We start from the raw sequence: 18,062 nt of genomic DNA, 5'->3' as shown, positions 1-18,062 counted from the left end.
AAATTTCAGGCTGAGACCCTTCAACAGCACTCTCTACAGTTGTTACCTGACCTGCTGAGTTCCTACAGTATTTTGTATAATGTTTGTAGAATTATTTTTTATTACTTGCTCAGATTGCCTGATTTCGCACATTGGTTGCCAGTCTTTATGCAAAGCTTTTCATAGACTCTGTCGTGTTTTTTTCCTGTGTGGGTGTTCTTTGTTTTTGTATGTGGGAGCTGGGGGTTGGAGGTTAGACACTGTTGGTGGTTCTCTTTATGTATGGAAGCATGCTTGGGGTTTGGGGTTTTTGATGTCTGGCTGCTATTTTCCGGGTTGGTTTTTGTGCAAGGGATGGGTTGGAAGGTCAGGTTTTGGTATTCTTGCTGCCATTTTCCATGTGAGCGATATATCTGAGTTATATTGTACATGCGTACTTAGACAATAAAGTGAACCTTTGAAATGTCTGCAAGAAAATGAATCTCAAGGTAACATATAGTAACGTATAAGTACTTTTGATTATAAACTTACTTTGAACTGTGAGCTCTCTTCCCAGCTTTCTCTTGACACCAAACACCAATCATTTTTCAGCTTTAGACATTAGAGTTGATTTTCTAAAATAGTCGGCAATATTTAACTTTCTGGCTACTTTAGGTGAGCTTTGTAGCCGCAGATAGCATCATGGTTGTTTTGTGGGGTACGAGGCCTGTGTCACAGTTGGGGGTTGTTGACATTTATTAGGTGGGGGAGGTGCAGATGGTTTTGGTTTGTGGAATTGTTGACCCAGATGAACCAAAACTCTTTTCTTAGGCACTGTTATGAAGGGAGTCACCACTGGTTTCAATTTTTCTAATCTGTTTTCAATTGTTAGGTTCCCTTGGGTCTGGAAAATCTGTTTGATGTTTAAAAAAATTGAAAGCAGAGGACCTCATTGTAATTCATACGACCATAAGATGTAGGAGTAGAATTAGGCCATGTGGCCCATCCAGTCTGCTCTGTCATTCCATCATGGCTGATCCTTTTTTCCCCTCCTCAACCCCACTTCCCAGCCTTCTCTCTGTAACCATTGATGCCATGTCCAGTCAAGACCCTTTCAAGTTCTGTCTTAAATACACCCAACGACCTGGCCTCCACAGCTGCCTATGATAATAAATTACACAAACTCACCACCCTCTGGCCAAAAAAATTTATCTGCGTCTCTGTTTTAAATGGACGCCACACTATCCTGAGTCTGTGCCCTCTTGTCCTCAACTCCCCCACCATGGAAAACACCCTTTCCACATCTACTCTGTCTACTCTGTCAATGATGTCACCCTCATCCTCTAAATATCAGCAAGCACAGACCCAGAGCTATCAAACATTCCTCGTATGATAACCCTTTCATTCCCAGAGTCATCCTTGTGAACCTCCTCTGAACCCTCTCCAATGTCAGCACATCTTTTCTGAGATGAGGAGCCCAAAACTGTTCACAATACTCAAGGTGAGGCCTCACCAGTGCCTTATAAACCCTGAGCATCACATCCCTGCTGTTGTATTCTGGACCACTTGAAATGAATGCTAACATTGCATTTCCTTTCCTTACCACTGACTCTACCTGCAAGTTAACCTTTAGGGTGTTCTTCACAAATACCCCCAACTCCCTTTGCATCTCAGATTTTTGGATTTTCTCTCTGTTTAGAAAATAATCTATACAGTACATTTAATTCATGACCAAAGTGCATGACCATACATTTAAAACTGTATTGCAATTGACATTTATTTGCCCATTTTCCTAATCTGTCTTGTCCTTCTGCAGCCTTCCTGTTTCCTCAACACTACCTGCTCCCCTACCAATCTTCATATTATCTGCAAACTTGACAACAAAGATATCTATTCCGTCATCTAAAGCATTGATATGCAGCATAAAAAAAAAAGCAGTCCCAACACAGACCCTTGCAGAACACCACTAGCTACTGGCAGCTAATCAGACAGAGGACCCTATATTCCCACTTGCTGCCCCCTACCAATCAGCCAATACTCTAACCATGCCAATAACGTTCCTGTAATCCCATAAGGTTCTAGCATGTGTGGCACCTTATCAAAGGCCTTCTGAAAGTCCAAATATACAACATTGACTGCATCCCCTATATCTATCCTACTTGTAACCTCCTCAAAGAATTCCAACAGGTTCATCAGGCAAGATTTTCCCTTGAGGAAACCATGCTGACTTTGTCCTATCTCGTCCTGTGTCACTAAGAACTCCATAACTATAATTTCCTTTCTGCTGCCTTCCTCCTTCCTTAAAGAGTGGCGTGACATTTGCAATTTTCCAGTCCTCTGGCACTCTGCCAGAGTCCAGTGATTTTGAAAAATTAATTTCTTTTTTTTGTAATTTATTTTTTTATTGAAGTTCATCAAACAAACATTTCCATAAGATGTATTTCAGACATTGTACATATATATCATATAATCATATATATCACAAATCTCCACGAAGTATTTATCTGAGGTATACACTTGTAGAAAAGAGTGGAAAGAAAAAACAAGCAAAAGGAAAGAACTATGTACAAGTAGGGAGTGATCTTTTTTTTACAACAGATTCATTGATTTGTGAGAATAAAATCAGGCCTATGAGGCTTTATGTAGTTAAACCATTTTTCCAAGTATGAACCAAATTGTTCAAGCTTATGGTTAACAGATGCTGTTATCTTCTCCATTTTGTAAAGGTCCATTGTAATTTCCATCCATGTATTTAAAGTTGGGCTCTCCTGTGATGACCATTTCCTTGTAAGAGTCTTTTTACCAGCCACCAACAGTATATTCATTAAATATTTATCTCTTTTCAACCATTCTTGAGGTATATACCCAAAATATATGGTCTTACGCTCCAAGGGAATTTCACATTTAAAGATGTCTTGTAGGGCATTGTGTATCCCCCTCCAATAGTTTGTGATAACAGGGCAGTCCCAAAAAAATATGATAATGATTTGCATTTTGATTTCCACAATTTCTCTAGCAAACAGGGGGGTTACTATCATAATGGGATTTCTGAGAGGGTGTAATAAAATATCATCAAGTTTTTCCATCCATATTTTGTCATATCTGTGGAAGAATAAGCACTCTAGAATTAATAAAACCCATCTCCAAAAATCTAAAAAAGAGGGTGGCATGGCTTTACCTAACTTTCGCTTATATTATTGGGCAGCTAATATACGCTGTGCTACCTTTTGGTCTTTCTTCCATGGCCAACCCGAGTGCCCTATTTGGGTGGCAATGGAGTTGAGCTCCACTAAAGAATTATCTATCTCTGCACTTCTTGGCTCTGCACTCCCTAGTAGTCTGCCCAGATCAATAGCTAATCCTCTTGTTAGACACACTTTGTGTATATGGGCTCAGATCAGGAAATGCTATGGTTTCCATGGTTTTTCCGTTTCCAGCCCTGTCGTACATAATCACCTTTTTTCACCTACTACGTACAATTCAGCATTCCATGTTTGGTATAGGAAGGGCATTAGACATTTTGAAGATCTTTTTATTGATAATCGCTTCGCTTCTTTTCAGCAGCTCTCTGTTAAGTTCAATCTGCCCAAAGCTCCTTTTTTCAGATGTCTCCAAATTAGACACTTTATTGCTCCTTTAATTCCTAACTTTCCTGAAATGCCTGCGAAAAATGCTATGGACTTATTTCTTTCCATTAATCCACTAGGTAAAGGTTTAATATCAATTATTTAAGATAAATTAGCAGCCTTACGACGGGCCCCTGTGGATAAAATTAAAATGGCCTGGGAGCAGGATTTAAATACCTCCTTATCTGATGAGAGTTGGGACGATTCTCAAATCGGTTAACTCAACCTCTCTTTGTGCTCGCCATTGCCTTTTACAGTTTAAGATTGTTCATAGAGCCCATATGTCTAAATCTAAACTATCTCGATTCTACCCTAACATTAGCCTGCTCTGTGAAAAATGCAAGAGGGGCGTGGCCTCTCTCATCCATATGTACTGGTTCTGTCCTAGCTTGGAGAAATTTTGGAAAGATGTCTTCACTACGTTATCGTATATTCTGAATCAGTACCTAGAACCAAACCCCTTAATTGCTTTGTTCGGTTTCTGGGGCGAGACAGATTTACGTCTGAGTCCGACCAAATGCCGAATATTATCCTTTGCCTCTCTCCTGGCTAGACGCTTGATCCTCCTCAGATGGAGAGATGTTGCCCCGCCCACTCATGCTCAATGGCTTAACGACATTATGGCCTGCTTGGACCTCGAAAAAATCCATTATTCAGTTCTTAATTCGGATCTAAAGTTCTATAAGGTCTGGGGACCTTTTATCGAGTACTTTCATAACCTTTCTCCTGACTAGGGTTTTTTTCCTCTCTTTTTGGTCCCTTGCTTTCAGCTCCTTTTTTTTCTGGTAGTAGGCATTACTATCCTCTGTTGCTAAGTGTATTCACAGTCTGGGAGTTTGATTGTCCTGATTTATATTCTCTATATTGTGTTGTGGTTGGTCTGGAGTTTTTTTTGTGTTGTGGGGTTTGGGGAGTTTACTTGTCTTCAATTTAGGTGCTTTTTTAAAAAATTCTCTCTCTTTGTAGCATATTGTCATTGTATGCTTAATTTTGCACTGTATTAATGTTCCTCATTGTGATTTGGGGTTTTTTTTAATTTGTAAAATGTATAGAAAAACTAATAAAAAAAATTTTTTAAAAAGTTTTTCCATCCAAACTCCCTCCATTTCTGTGAAATGGTACACCTCCATTGATATCTCCATATTGTTGTCCATTCTTCCTCAGATATAATTATCCCTCCTTCCTTCTCCCATTTTGTTTTAATGTATGAAGTCGAGTGTGTTTTAAGATTTGACAACCCCTTACACATGCTTGAAATGATTCTACTACCATTATCTGAATTATATGCTTTTCTAAAGAGCTCTATCAAGCATGTATTTGCCTTGGTTACATTTTTAAGCGTCTTATTAACATATTGTTGCATCTGTAAATACCGATAAAAATTGTGTTTTTCTAATAAGTGTTTCTCTTTAAGCATTTCAAAACTGAACAGTGTTCCCTCTTTCATTATGTTGCAAAGAACTGTTATTGCTTTAGCTGGAAAAATTATTTCTAATGCCTTCACAATCTCTACCGGAACCACTTTCAGAACCCTAGGGTGCAGTTCATCTGGTCTGGGTAAATTATGATGTACCCTTAGGTCTTTCAGCTTTTTGAGCACCTTCTCCCATGTAATAGTAACTGCACTCATTTTCTTCCCTCACACCCTTCAACATCTGGCACACTGCTAGTGTCTTCCACAGTGAAGACTGATGCAAAATACTCATTAGTTCATCTACCACCTCCTTGTCCTCTGTTATTATTTGTCCACTCTCATTTATTAGCGGTCCTATATCCATTCTCATCTCTCTTCTATTTTTTACAACTTGGAAAAAGTTTTCACTATCCACTTTGATATTGTTTGCTAGCTTAATTTCATATTTCATCTTTTCCCTCCTAATGATTCTTTTAGTTGCTCTCTGTAGGGTTTTAAAAGCTTCCCAATACTCTGTCTTCTCACTAATTTTTGCTTTGTTGTGCTTTGTTTTTGCTTTTGTTTTCATCTGGTATCACATATCTTTCTTGTTATCTGTTTCATCTGCCTGTATACCCTGCTGCCACGTTCAACCTTCTCGGATCTCCTGTAGTTTTAGATTTTTATTTATATAGACAATAGACCTCATATTGGTTGGGGAAAGGCACTGAACCTGTGGGTCAAGTCACGTTTGCAGCCTTAGTATCATGCTGTCTTTGTCTTGTAATTAACGTTTTAGATGTTGCTATGATAGGAAAACTTAAAAAGAACACTCTCTTTTGCAGGTGAATCCACTTCTGGAAGCATTTGGAAATGCTCAGACCATGGTGAATGACAACAGTAGCAGATTTGGGAAATATATTCAACTGAGATTTCACAATACTGCAGGTAAAACAAAATATATCTTGTACACAGTTTCCAGATTCTGTAGATGTTGGAAATCCAGAATAACACTTACAAAATGCCGGAAAACTCGGCAGGTCAGGCAGCATGTATGAAGAGAAAGAAACAGCTGATGTTTTGCTCCAGGCCCCTCCATCAGTACTCTCTATAGATGTTGCCTGACCTGCTGAGTTCCACCAGCATTTTGTGTTGAGTTCATAGTGCTATTTGCCCAGTTTATCTTCTTTAGCACACTGGTTGTCAGTCTTTATGTATAGTTTTTCGTAGATTCTTCTGAATTCTTTTATTTTTTTCTGTAAATGCCTGAAAGGAAATGAAACTCATGGTGGTATATGGTAAAAAATACATATTTTGATTATAAATTTACTTTGACCTTTGAACTCTCTTTCTAGCTTTCTCCCAATACCCCACCTTAACTGCCTGTCAACTTTATGCATCAGAGTTTCAATTGATTTTCTAAAATGTTCTGCAATATTTAACAAGTCGGCTACTTCAGATGAGTTTTATATCCCTAGGTGGCCTCATGGTTGTTTTGTGGGGAAGGAGGCGTGCATCACGGTTGGGGGTTCTTAACATTTATTAGGTGGGGGAGGCACAGACTGATTATGGTTTGTGGAATAAAATTGTTGCACCAGGATGAACTGTTCCTACCTCTCGAGCAGTGATATGAAGGCAAACATCCTGGTTTCATCTTTTCTAATCTACTTTGAGTTGTTGGGTTTCCTTTGGTCTGGGAAATCTGTTTGATGTTTTAAACATTGAGTAACAATTAATTTGAAAGCAGGGGGCCTCATTGTAATTCATTAATGGCAAACCCATTTCCTGTAAACATTCACCTGATTTTCCTCTACCAATTATTGAAATCAAAGTAGACGTGTTCTTCTGGATTTATTCCTCAATATCCTGGGTATTTCCCAACTCCAAGTTCTCTTTCTGAAACAGTAGTTACTCCAAACTTAACTTAAGACACGTGCTTAAATAACAGCACCTACAATTCTGAAAGAATGTTATTGTTTGTGAGATATTGTTGTTCATAGAAAGTGAATATCATTGTGTGGGAGACCAGTTTTTTCTTCACTTTTTGAATGCTTGCTAGACATTTTGGTGAGTTAGGAGTCAAACTTAGTTGAGGATGGATTTGCAAACAAGTTGCAAAAGCTATATTTCCTTTACTGAAGGACATTGGTGAATCAGTTGGATTACTGTCGACATTTTGATGGTTTTATGACCAGCATTGTTGATGACTAGCATTTTGCTACATCTATTTCTCCCATTCAATGTCTTGAGTACAAATTCACAGCCACTATGGTAGGATTCCATTTTGTATTCCTAACTCAATAGTCTGATCCAAGGGCTTCCTCTAATTGAGTCAGTGGTGGGATGTGGGCAAGACTCATGTCAGAATAGCCTAGGGAGGTAACTAAGAGGTGGGAGTTTAAGATCTGGTACCTGAGTAGAAGGTGCTTCATTTGGAGTACTAGATCAAGCATTCAAGGACTTACCTTAGGCAAGATGTACAAACTGAAAGTGGATTCATTGAATGTTTCAAAGTACAAACATGAAGTCACAGGTTCAAGATACTATGAGATTGGACTGTGCCTTGTCTTTTAACTCTCTGGGAAAAGGTAGTAGGTTCAGCAAGATACTAACTTGCTGAATGGCTTCTCAGTCTTAGTTCTGAAGGCAATATGTGACTTTGCTTCCTTTATAGGGCATGGTGCCTTCCAGGACCATCCTGTGAAGACATGTTCTGCATAATTCAAGGCTGCTTGAATTCACTACAACATTCATTTGGTCACAGACCTAGAGAGATCTTTGACAGGATGGGTCACACATTCTATTTCAGTACTCCGTTTGTTTTAATTTGGACCTGATTTTATGGTCTGGGTATGAGTTTGTACACAGTTGCAGAGTATTTGGTGCATGGTAACAGATCTTGAATGGTGCCCCTTCACTTTCAAAGAGGAGTATGCCAGAAATCAGATAGCTAAGTTCCATCTTCATAGAGCATGTTTAGATATTGACAAGTTTGCCACAGCATCAGTAGGTAGCCTTGGTAGTCCAGTTCACTGGGAGAAGTGTTCCAATTGGGAGGAGTGTTACATACATCTGGCAGATGAAATTCTTTCATCCATGTTCTTATCTAAGAGTCTGTTAAATGTCCTTAATGTATCCCTCTCCCATCACTCAGGACTATTTCAGTGTCTGGGACATGGTCACCTCCAAACAGTGCTGTCCTACTGACGGTGGAAGCTACTCTCCACTGAGAGTTGGACAAAGGGACAGACTGGATGGTGGAAGAGTGACCTGCCCATCACTGAAACACATGGTTAGAGCATCTGTCAGACCCACGACTCAGGGTTTGGAGCATTCCCGGCTGATCTAACCACCCCCCCCCCCCACTCCCCAGTTGACCAGAATTGCTCATTGGACAACAAAAAAATTCCCACACCCCCCAGCGCACAGCGGGAGCCATCTCTCAGAGATGCCTTTTGTACTGTCCCACATCTGAGCTGCTGTTTTTACATGTGTTGCTGCTACACACCTCCAGCTCCTTGCCCTCATCTACTGTCTAGACATACTACGGTGATCTCTACTGGGGCTCACAGTGAAAGTCTTCCCTCTCCCTTTAGATCAGGGTGTTAGGTTGGAGGGTGTTGCACAGAACAGTCAAGCCCAATAACTCTCAGGCTCCTGGGTCACCTACCATTTCTGCGTGCTGAAGGAGTCTTTCTTTCCAGTTTTTATTTGACAAACTGCAACCCCTGTTGGAATATTTGAAGGAACTGTCCCTCAACCCTGGATTGCCTTATCCTACAATCCTGATCTTGGGTATGCTATATGGGAGGGGATATTCATTTATAGGTCCAGGCGGTAGGCTCTCAAGGTTCTGCCCGAGCTGTCTCGCCACTATGTCTACAGATAATGGAGTTTACAGTGACTGTTGGCTTGTTGGTTGCCCTTCCAGTATTGATGGGCATTGCAGGACTGGAGTGTATCCTGCACAGAGAGGATCACATTTTAATCCAAAGTTATTGAGAAATTTCAAAATACAAAGGAGGAACTTGTTTCAGAGTCCCATCACATTTCATGCAAGTGACTTAAAGTTTGTGTTTAAAACCTCAGGTGCTGTTTACGTTAGTATGTTGGGTATTAACTCTTGATGTATTAATTCTAGGCAATGGTAAACATTACTTGTTATGAAAATGTCGACTTGAAATCATGTATTTTTATTTTTCATAATTTTTTATGAATAACTTTGAAATTTTAAAAAAGTCATTGTGAGAGGCGCTTCTATTCATTGCAAGAGCCATTACTTGATGTTTGAAGACGTTAAAGTGCATGGCACATCACCTGTTATGTCCACGAGTTCTGTAAAAATTTAAGTTGTTGAGGTGACTTAACAGCTGTTATGTGTTTGGAACAGTCAACGAAAAAGTGAACTGAAAGGGCATTTTGCTTCCAATGGTTTATGACTAAGAAAAGGCAGTAGGACTATAGGTGAATAGTTTAGTTTTCATTGAAGTCACAGAGCTCCTATAATCTGAATTTAATTCTAGCCTTGGGTGCAGTCTATGTGGAATCTGCATGTTCTCTCTGTGACTACAATGTTTTTCCCTCCTTCCCATTCCCAAACATTGGATACTGCAAATGGGTGGTATGAGAACTGAGGAAAGTTCAGAAAATAGTTTGCAGGGAACAAGACGAGATACAGGAGCAGAATTAGGACATTTCATCATGGCTGATCCAATTTTCATCTCAGCCACAATCACCTGCCATCTTCTCGCATCCCTCCCTATCCTGACCAATCAAGAATCTCTCAATCTCTGTCTTAAGTATACATAAAGACTAGAATTCCACAGATTCACCACTCTCTGGCTAAAGAAATTCCTCCTCATCTTTATTCTAAAAGGACACTCCTCTATTTTGAGCGACACACACAAAATGCTGGAGGAACTCAGCAGGCCAGGCAGCATCTATGGAAAAATGTACAGGTCGACCTTTCGGGCTGAAACTCTTTGGCAGGACTGGAGGAAAAAAAGCTGAGGGTAGATTTGAAAGTTGGGGGAGGGGAGAGAGAAACCCCAGGCGATAGCTGATATCTGCGCCCCCAATTTACCCCCATTCGCCTAGGGTGAGCCGCCATTGCCCCGCCAGTAGTGCAATACTTTGGTGTAAATACAGTGTAATGCCTCCCCAGTACTTGCACGCGCACAAATACCAGGCAATACACCAAAGGCGAGTAAGTAATTACAACTTTATAGTTATTTCTTGATGATGGGTTAGTAGAAACAGATAACGTAAAGGTGCCAAATCAGTAAGGTTATCAGTTTATGCACATAATATTTTAATACTTTGGAGCTCACGCCTCTGGTTCCATCCACAATGACCTTCTGAGCCTTTGGCCACCGTCCGAACTGCCGATGTCCAGTATCCGCCGCCCTGGAACCGCTGTCCGCTCCTCACTCGTCCGTCCTCCTCGCTCGCCTCCCATAAAAGACCACAAACTCCCGCTCGGCTTACACATACAAGATAGCGTAATAATTCTCCATTGGTTAGTTCCCCCCTTATCTGCAGTCATAACCCAAACATTCCAGATACAGAAACCCATTACAGCATTAAGTAACATTACAGAGAAGCCATTTCATTGTAACAATACAGAGAAGCCATTTTGTTAGCTTGAACAGTAAATACCACAGTTACTGGTACTAAGAGCCCTACAATTGGATGGGGAGGGATGAAGCAAAGAGCTGGGAAGTTGACTGGTGAAAGAGACAGAAGGCCATGGAAGGAAGAAAAAAGGGGGGAGGGTGAGCACCAGCAGGAGATGATGGACAAACAACATGAGACAGGCAAGGAAATGGAAAAAGTGGAGGGGGGGGGGGGTGTTGTGAGGCTTTGTCCTCTGGTCTTAGACTCTCCCCCATAGGAAAGATCCTCTCCACATCCACTCCATCAAGGCCTTTCACCATTTGATAGTTTTCAGTGAGGTCACTTTCATTCTAATGAATTTTAGTGAGTACAGGCCCAGAGCTATCAAACACTCTTCATAAAACAGGCCATTCGATCCTGGAATCATTTTTGTGAATGGCCTTTGAAACCCTCTCCAGTTTCAGCACATCCTTTCTAAGACAAGGGGTCCAAAGCTGCTCACAATACTTCAAGTGAGGGCTCACCTGTGCTTTATAAACAACATTATATCTTTGCTTTTATATTCTAGTCCACTTGAAATGAATGCTAAAATTGCATTTACCTTCCTCACCACAGACACAACCTGCAAATTAACTTCAGGGAATCCTGCATAAGGACTCCCAACTCTCTTTGTACCTCCGTTTTTTGTACTTTCTCTCCATTTAGAAAATAGTCAACCTGATGCACCATCAATAACTCACACTGACGTAAGGCGAGATATCGGCTTTTATCGACTGGAAGAAGGAACCAGGAGTGAGTGTCCATCATACTATGACCTGGAGACTGAGGCCGAGCGTCAGGCCTCAGATCGCCTTTATACAGGGGCCTGTGGGAGGAGCCACAGGAGCAGTCAGCAGGGGGCGTGTCCAGACAGGCACATAGTTCACCACACAACCCATTCATTTCTTCTTCTTCCCAACACTGTATTACATCTGCCATTTCTTTGCCCATTCTCCTAAGTCTCCTAAGTCCTTCTGTAGCCTCTCTACTTCCTCAAAACTACCTGCCCCTCCACCTATCTTCATACCATCTACAAACCATCAATTCCATCATCCAAATCATTGATATATAACATTAAAAGAATTGGTTCCAACACAGGCCACTGTGGAATACCACTAGTCACCAGCAGCCAGCCAGAAAAGGCTCCATTGATTCCCACTTTTTGCCTCCTGTCAATCAGCCTCTGCTTTATCTGTACTAGAATCTTTCATGTAGTACCACGTATTTTATTAAGGAGCTTCATGTGGAGGCTTGTCAAAGGCCTTCTGAAAATCCAAGTAAACAACATCGCATTTCTTTTTTGTCTATCCTGCTTGTTTTTTTCAAAGAATTCCAACAGATTTGTCAGGGAAGATTTTTGTTTGAGAAAGCCGTGCAGACTACAGCCTATTTTATCATGTACCTCCAAGTATCCTGAGACCTCATCCTTAATAATCAACTCCAATGTCTTCCCAGCCACTGAGGTCAGAGTAACCAGCCTCTAGTTCTCCTTTCTTCTGTCTCTCTCCCTTCTTGAAGAATGGAGTGGCATTTGCAATTTTCCAGTCTTCCAGAACAAATGAGGTTACTGGAACTGGTGAAATGGTGTAAGTTCTGCCATAGACTCTTGTTTTGTCAGAAAGTGAGGTCAATCATAGCTGTTCTCTTCCAGATTTGCCTCCCTACCAGGAAAGACTGCATTGTTATTTTCAGCCCTGGGTTGGTCTGATTGAATGACTGCTTCACCTGCTAACAACCCAGAATGAATTTCAGACCTGCACCCGCACAACCACAGAATCACTTCCCTATGTACACAGACCCTGTGTCCACACTGGATTTCTTCACTGACTGCTTCCCAAGGCTCATCTCCACAAATCCTATTGAATATTAAGCCTGGCTGGTTCATCTGAATGATCTGACTAATAGCGGCCTCATGATACCTAATGCAACAAAATATTCATCCAGTGCTTCCAGTTTTGGTAGCCCACTTTTAAAACTGCTTTTATTTAAAAGAAAAGCTCCTGAGTGGAGTCTGTCCTCTGATAGGATAGTCATCAATCTAGTTTGAGATTTGCTCTATTCAGTCTAATGTGAAACAGCTGCCTCAAGGCATTTTTGCCACCTTTGGCTTGCCTTTACCGAGTCAACCTTTCGTTCTGTTACAGGTAGAGATGAGTTCATTTTGGAGTATGTATAGTAACCCTGTAATCTCATTTCCATGCTCTCTCCCTGTAGCGACATCCAACTTTCCATTTCAAATATTTATACAGTTCCCATTTGAGTGCCTCGTTTTTAATCTGCCCAAACTAGAGTGCATCCCAGACCATAAGGCACTCCCTACATTTGTAAAAGGGGTTTCTTGTGTCACATTGGCTATTTTGCCAGTTACCATTACTGGGACTAGTATAGAATATAAGCATTAGAGAAATTAAGAATTGTTTTTGGGGTCGAGAGCAAAGAATACAAAGAACGTACCTTTCTAAATTTGGTTTGCAAACAGGTAAGTCAAAGACAATGTGAATGCTTAGTAAAGGCTCAAGAAGTCACTCTCTCACAAGTCAGAGAGAGAGATTCATTTCCTAGTGGCAAATGTATTTGTTTAGAAATATAGCACAGAATAGACCCTTCTGGCCCTTTGAGCTGCACTGCCCAGGAACTCCCCCGACCACCCCAATTTAACCACAATCCATTTACAGTACAATTTCCATGACCTGTTAGCCTACCTGGTACGTCTTTGTGGGAGGAAACTGCATGACCCGGGGAAAATCCATCCATTCCATGGCACTGGAATTGATCTTCAAACTCCGGAATTCTAATAGCATTGCAATAACCGGTACACTACTATAATGTAACCACTCATCAACCTCGTGCTCAGCATCTGGATGTTGCAAATAGCTAACCAGTTAACACAACAAGAACTCCTCAAGCTTGTTCTGCTATTCAGTACGGTCTTTTCTGTGCCTGCTCCCCAGAGCCCTCACTTCCTTGATTTTTGAAATGTATCTATCTCTGTCTCAAGCACTTTTTAAAATATCAGCTTTATTTGTCACGTCGATCAAAACATTAAAACATCAAAACATAGTAAAATGTGTCATTTCCATCATCATTTACGATGTGCTGGGGCAGGCTGCAAGTGTTGTCACACTTCCAGTGCCAACATACTATGCCCACTAACTCTAAATGTACATCTTTGGAATGTGAACCTAGAGTATAGAAATCTACAGCACATTACAGGCCCTTCGGCCCACAATGTTGTGTCGACCATATTACCTACTCGAGAGACTGCCTAGAATTTCCTTAGCACATAGCCCTTTATTTTTCTAAATTCCATGTACCTATCTAAGAGGCTCTTAAAAGACCCTGTCGTATCAGCTTCCACCATTGCCGCCGGCAGTGCATTCCACACACCCACCACTCTCTGTGTGAAAAACTTACCCCTGACTTCCCCTCGGTACCTATTTCCAAGCACCTTAAAACTTCAAAGCACCTCATGTTAGCCATCTCAGCCCTAGGAAAAATCCTCTGGTTATCTGCAAGATCAATGCCTCTCATCATTTTATACACCTCTATCAGATCACATCTCATCCTCTGTTGCTCCAAGGAGAAAAGGCCAAGTTCACTCAACCGATTCTTCTAAGGTATGCCCTCCAATCCAGGCAACATCCTTGTAAATCTCCTCTGGACTCTCTCTCTACAGTATCCATATCCTTCCTGTACTGAGGTGACCAGAACTGAACACAGTACTCCAAGTGCAGTCTGTCCAAGGTCTTGTATAACTGTAACACTACCCACAGTTCTTGAACTCAGTCCCATAGTTGATGAATGCCAACGCACCATACGCCTTCTTAACAACACTGTCAACCTGTGCAGCAACTTTGAGTATCCTATGGGCACGGACTTCAAGATCTCTCAGATCCTCCACACTTCCAAGAGTCTTACCATTAATATTATATTCTGTCTTCAAATTTGACCCAGCAAAATGAGAAGAAGCTAGTGCACCTGGAGGAAACCCATGTGGTCATTGGGAACACATTCAAATTCCTAACAGACAGTGGTGGTAATCAAACCCCGATCAGTAATCGCTTGTGCTGTAAAACAATTGCACTAAACCACTACACTGATGAGCTGCCTCTCTGAATGATCTAGCGTAGAAGGATCTAGTGTAGAAGGATTTATCACCCTCTGTGGAAAAAAATTTCAATATAGTCCAGTTTTAAATTTCTAGCCCGTCTTGTAACAATGTGCCTTCATTTAAGACTTTCCCATTAATGAAAGCATCTCAACATCTACCCCATCATACCTGCTCAAGATCTTGTCGGACACAACAGTAACTCCCATTCCCCCCCCCCCCCCTTCTGTTGGGCTCTGCTATATATAGATCAAATATCTAGCCTCTTTAGATAGGACAGTCTTCTCATCTACAGAATGAGCTTGGTGAATCTCCTTTGGGTTGCCTCCATGCTCTCCTTTCTTAAGAAGAAGAGAAGAATAGCCCTCAACTCGGCAGTGGAGTTATCGGGGCACCGTCATTACGGTATTTCCGTAGCAAGCTGTTCTTGTTTTTTACAAGGCCGAGTTGCTAGCTCGATGCTCAACAGCCCAACTTGGATTCGAGCTCGGGAACCTTCGCTCCAGAGTCCAGCGCTGATATTATTGCGCCACCAAGCGGGACTCTCCTTTCTTAAAGGGGGTCCAATACGTGGGTGGCATGATTGCGTACTGGTCAGAGTAATGATGTTACAGCACCGGCGACCCAGTTTCAATTCCACCACTGTCTGCACGTTCTCCATGTGAGCACATGGTTTTCTTTAGGTGCTCCAGTTTCCTCCCACGTTCTAAAAGACGTACAGATTGTTTGGTTAATTAATCATATGGGTGTAGTAGAGCAGTGTGAGCTTGCTGAGTCTGTTACCATAATGTATTACTAATTCAATAAAACTTTTTCAAACTGTGTGCAGCTCTCTAGGCGTGGCTCTACAGTTAATTGTAATAAAGCCTCTCTATTTTTAAACCTTTTGCAATAAAGGTCAAGGTGTCTTTATATACTTGTTTGACCTGTGTGCTATCATTTTGTGATTCATGCTCTACAACACCTAATTACGTTGCTCATTTGCATTCTCTCTCAATTTGGATAATTTGTGTGAGGTCAGAAGTTATTTTAATTTTCTGCTAGATAACTCCAGGGCAGCTGAAAACTTGGCAATTGCTCTGGTTTGATATTGTTTAAGCTGGGTGAACAACCCAGCCTACAGACTCTTGAATTTCCTGCCTTCACTTTTGCCAGTTTGCATTCATGTGCTTTGAGCTGGGAAGCCAATTATCCATTGAATTAATGTGCATTCTGGTTCAGACAAAAGGAAATAATACAAAGAATTACTCAATTTAGCATAATGAGACTGTTGGACATCTGATTACTTCCTCAAACTGAAAGTTTGTTAAGTCAATTGGAAGGTCCATTTTGTTGCAACTTATTTAAGTTTCCAAAAAGTTTAGAGCTGATGCAGTGTTTTTCCTTGAATGTAGTAATTGTATGTAGAAAATAATTTGAATTGAGACTGTCACTGATCTGTATGACAGTATGGAAATTAAATCCTTGTCTCTCAAAGTAACTTTTCCCCTTCCCATTTACTACAGCCAGGCAGCAATTGTGTGGCTATTTTAATATTTAATTATATTTCAATTGAAATATCCTTTTAGAGTTAGTACATAATTAATGAAGTAGATGTGGAGGAAAATCTTGGAAGCTCAGGGACAGTAACAATATGCTGTCAAAGAGGATAGTTTGTGCTAGTCCATCCATTTAACAGGATAGTTAATTTAATATGTGAATTGTTGCTTTCATCCAGTAAAAGGTGCAAAAATCAATGAATATCTTCTGGAAAAATCCCGAGTGGTGCATCAGGATGAAGGCGAGAAAAATTTCCATATTTTCTACTATATGTTTGCTGGAATATCTCCTGCTGATCAGGAAGTCTATGGTCTTCTGGATCCTAAGTTCTACAGGTAACACATTATTTTAGAAACTAATTTATTGCATTTTTTTTATCATGTAGAAGCAATTATTTTAGTATTCAATTGGGAATTGTAGTGTTGTACCAATTTTAATAAATGTTGGTGATTTCAGTTCTTGAAAAACAAAAGGCACTGAAACTTCTTTGGAGGTCAAATATGCAAATATTTTCAACCCACATCCTCTTTTTGAAAGGGCACTAAAATATAATGGTCCAGTGAAAGAATCATGTAGCATTACCTGACAGGAATTACATTCGCGATCATGTAATTAAATAAAGATTAAAGATTAGCTTTGTGTGTCACATACATCGAAATGGTGAAATGAGCTGTTTGGGTCAATGACCAACACAGTCCGACGATATGCTGGGGACCAGCTGCAAATGGCACCATGCCTCTGGCGCCAATGTAGCATGCCAAAGACTTACTAACCCTCACTAATTTGAACATCTTTGGAGTGTGGGAGAGGGAATGAACCTGAGGACCCAGAGGAAATCCATGCGGTTACGTACAGCAGTGGAAGTTGAACTTTGATCGCTGGTGATGCGAAGCGTTGCACTAACTACGTGCCACCCCAAATTATATATTAATGCATAATGCTGTCATGATGTTATCATAGTAAATTGAATGATAATGTAAGACAGGTTTTCACAGTATCTCGGTGCATGTGACAAAACTAAGCTAATTTACTGAAGGGGAATAAAGGGCTGAATTGTGGTGGCTCCTGCCCGCAATTTTTAAGGAACTGCAGGTGTTCAGCTGCTAGCAAGTTTTTCCTGGACTTGGTGTTTGGTTGTTAATGCAGTGATGTCTACTGGTTACTGTAGTCCAATGCTGGCTCCCTGTGGAGTTGGTCAGTCAGCCAGACTTGGCATGGAATCAGAATCCCTATTCATCTGAGTGAAGGTTCCGGAAATGTGGATTGGAGTTTGGTTTTTGAACTGTTACATAATTGTTTTTATTGTTATTTATTTATTAGTTCACAGAGTTCTAATGTTATTTTTAATTTTTATATTTCCATCTTTTTAATAATTTGAAGGAATGTTATATTTTTAATGTCATTGAATATCAGGGACATTTAAAAAATTTGTAGCCTCAAAACCTTCATCAGGTTGAGGCTCTACCCCAGCTTTAGTTGGGTGAAAGTTTTGGAGTATTCCAGGGCAAGAACCCAGAGGTATGGCGGATGAGGTCTCCATGTGCCTCACTCTGTGCCTTCAGGTTTGGGAGACCCAATATGATTGGCTGCATGCACCATGCAGGTGTGGTGGATGAGTTTGGGCAGCAGTCCCATTAGCCACTCTTGAACAAGGCCTGAATTCCAACAATCTTACCAGTCATTCATCAACAAAAATATGAAGTTATTGTGAGTGGCAGAACCGCAGTTTCACTGCTCCACTGACCCAGTTTCAGTCCTGACCCGAGCAGCTGCTTCTATGGAG

The 18,062-nt window shown here is 40.8% G+C and overlaps 1 protein-coding gene across 1 annotated transcript in view; it reads left to right on the top strand.

Moving 5' to 3' along the window:
- The window catches only part of LOC132404925 (myosin-IIIb), a 189,137-nt gene that overhangs the window by 75,964 nt on the left and 95,111 nt on the right, over positions 1–18,062 (top strand). The window contains exons 5-6 of the mRNA XM_059989534.1: positions 5,823–5,925; positions 16,458–16,614. Of these exons, the coding sequence (XP_059845517.1) occupies positions 5,823–5,925; positions 16,458–16,614 (260 nt within the window). The remainder of the gene's footprint in view (positions 1–5,822; positions 5,926–16,457; positions 16,615–18,062) is intronic.

The sequence above is a fragment of the Hypanus sabinus genome, chromosome 14 (genome assembly GCF_030144855.1).
Source record: "Hypanus sabinus isolate sHypSab1 chromosome 14, sHypSab1.hap1, whole genome shotgun sequence".
NCBI lineage: Eukaryota > Metazoa > Chordata > Chondrichthyes > Myliobatiformes > Dasyatidae > Hypanus > Hypanus sabinus.
The sequence above is the reverse complement of the archived record's forward strand: the minus strand, read 5'-3'. Positions and strand labels throughout refer to the sequence as shown.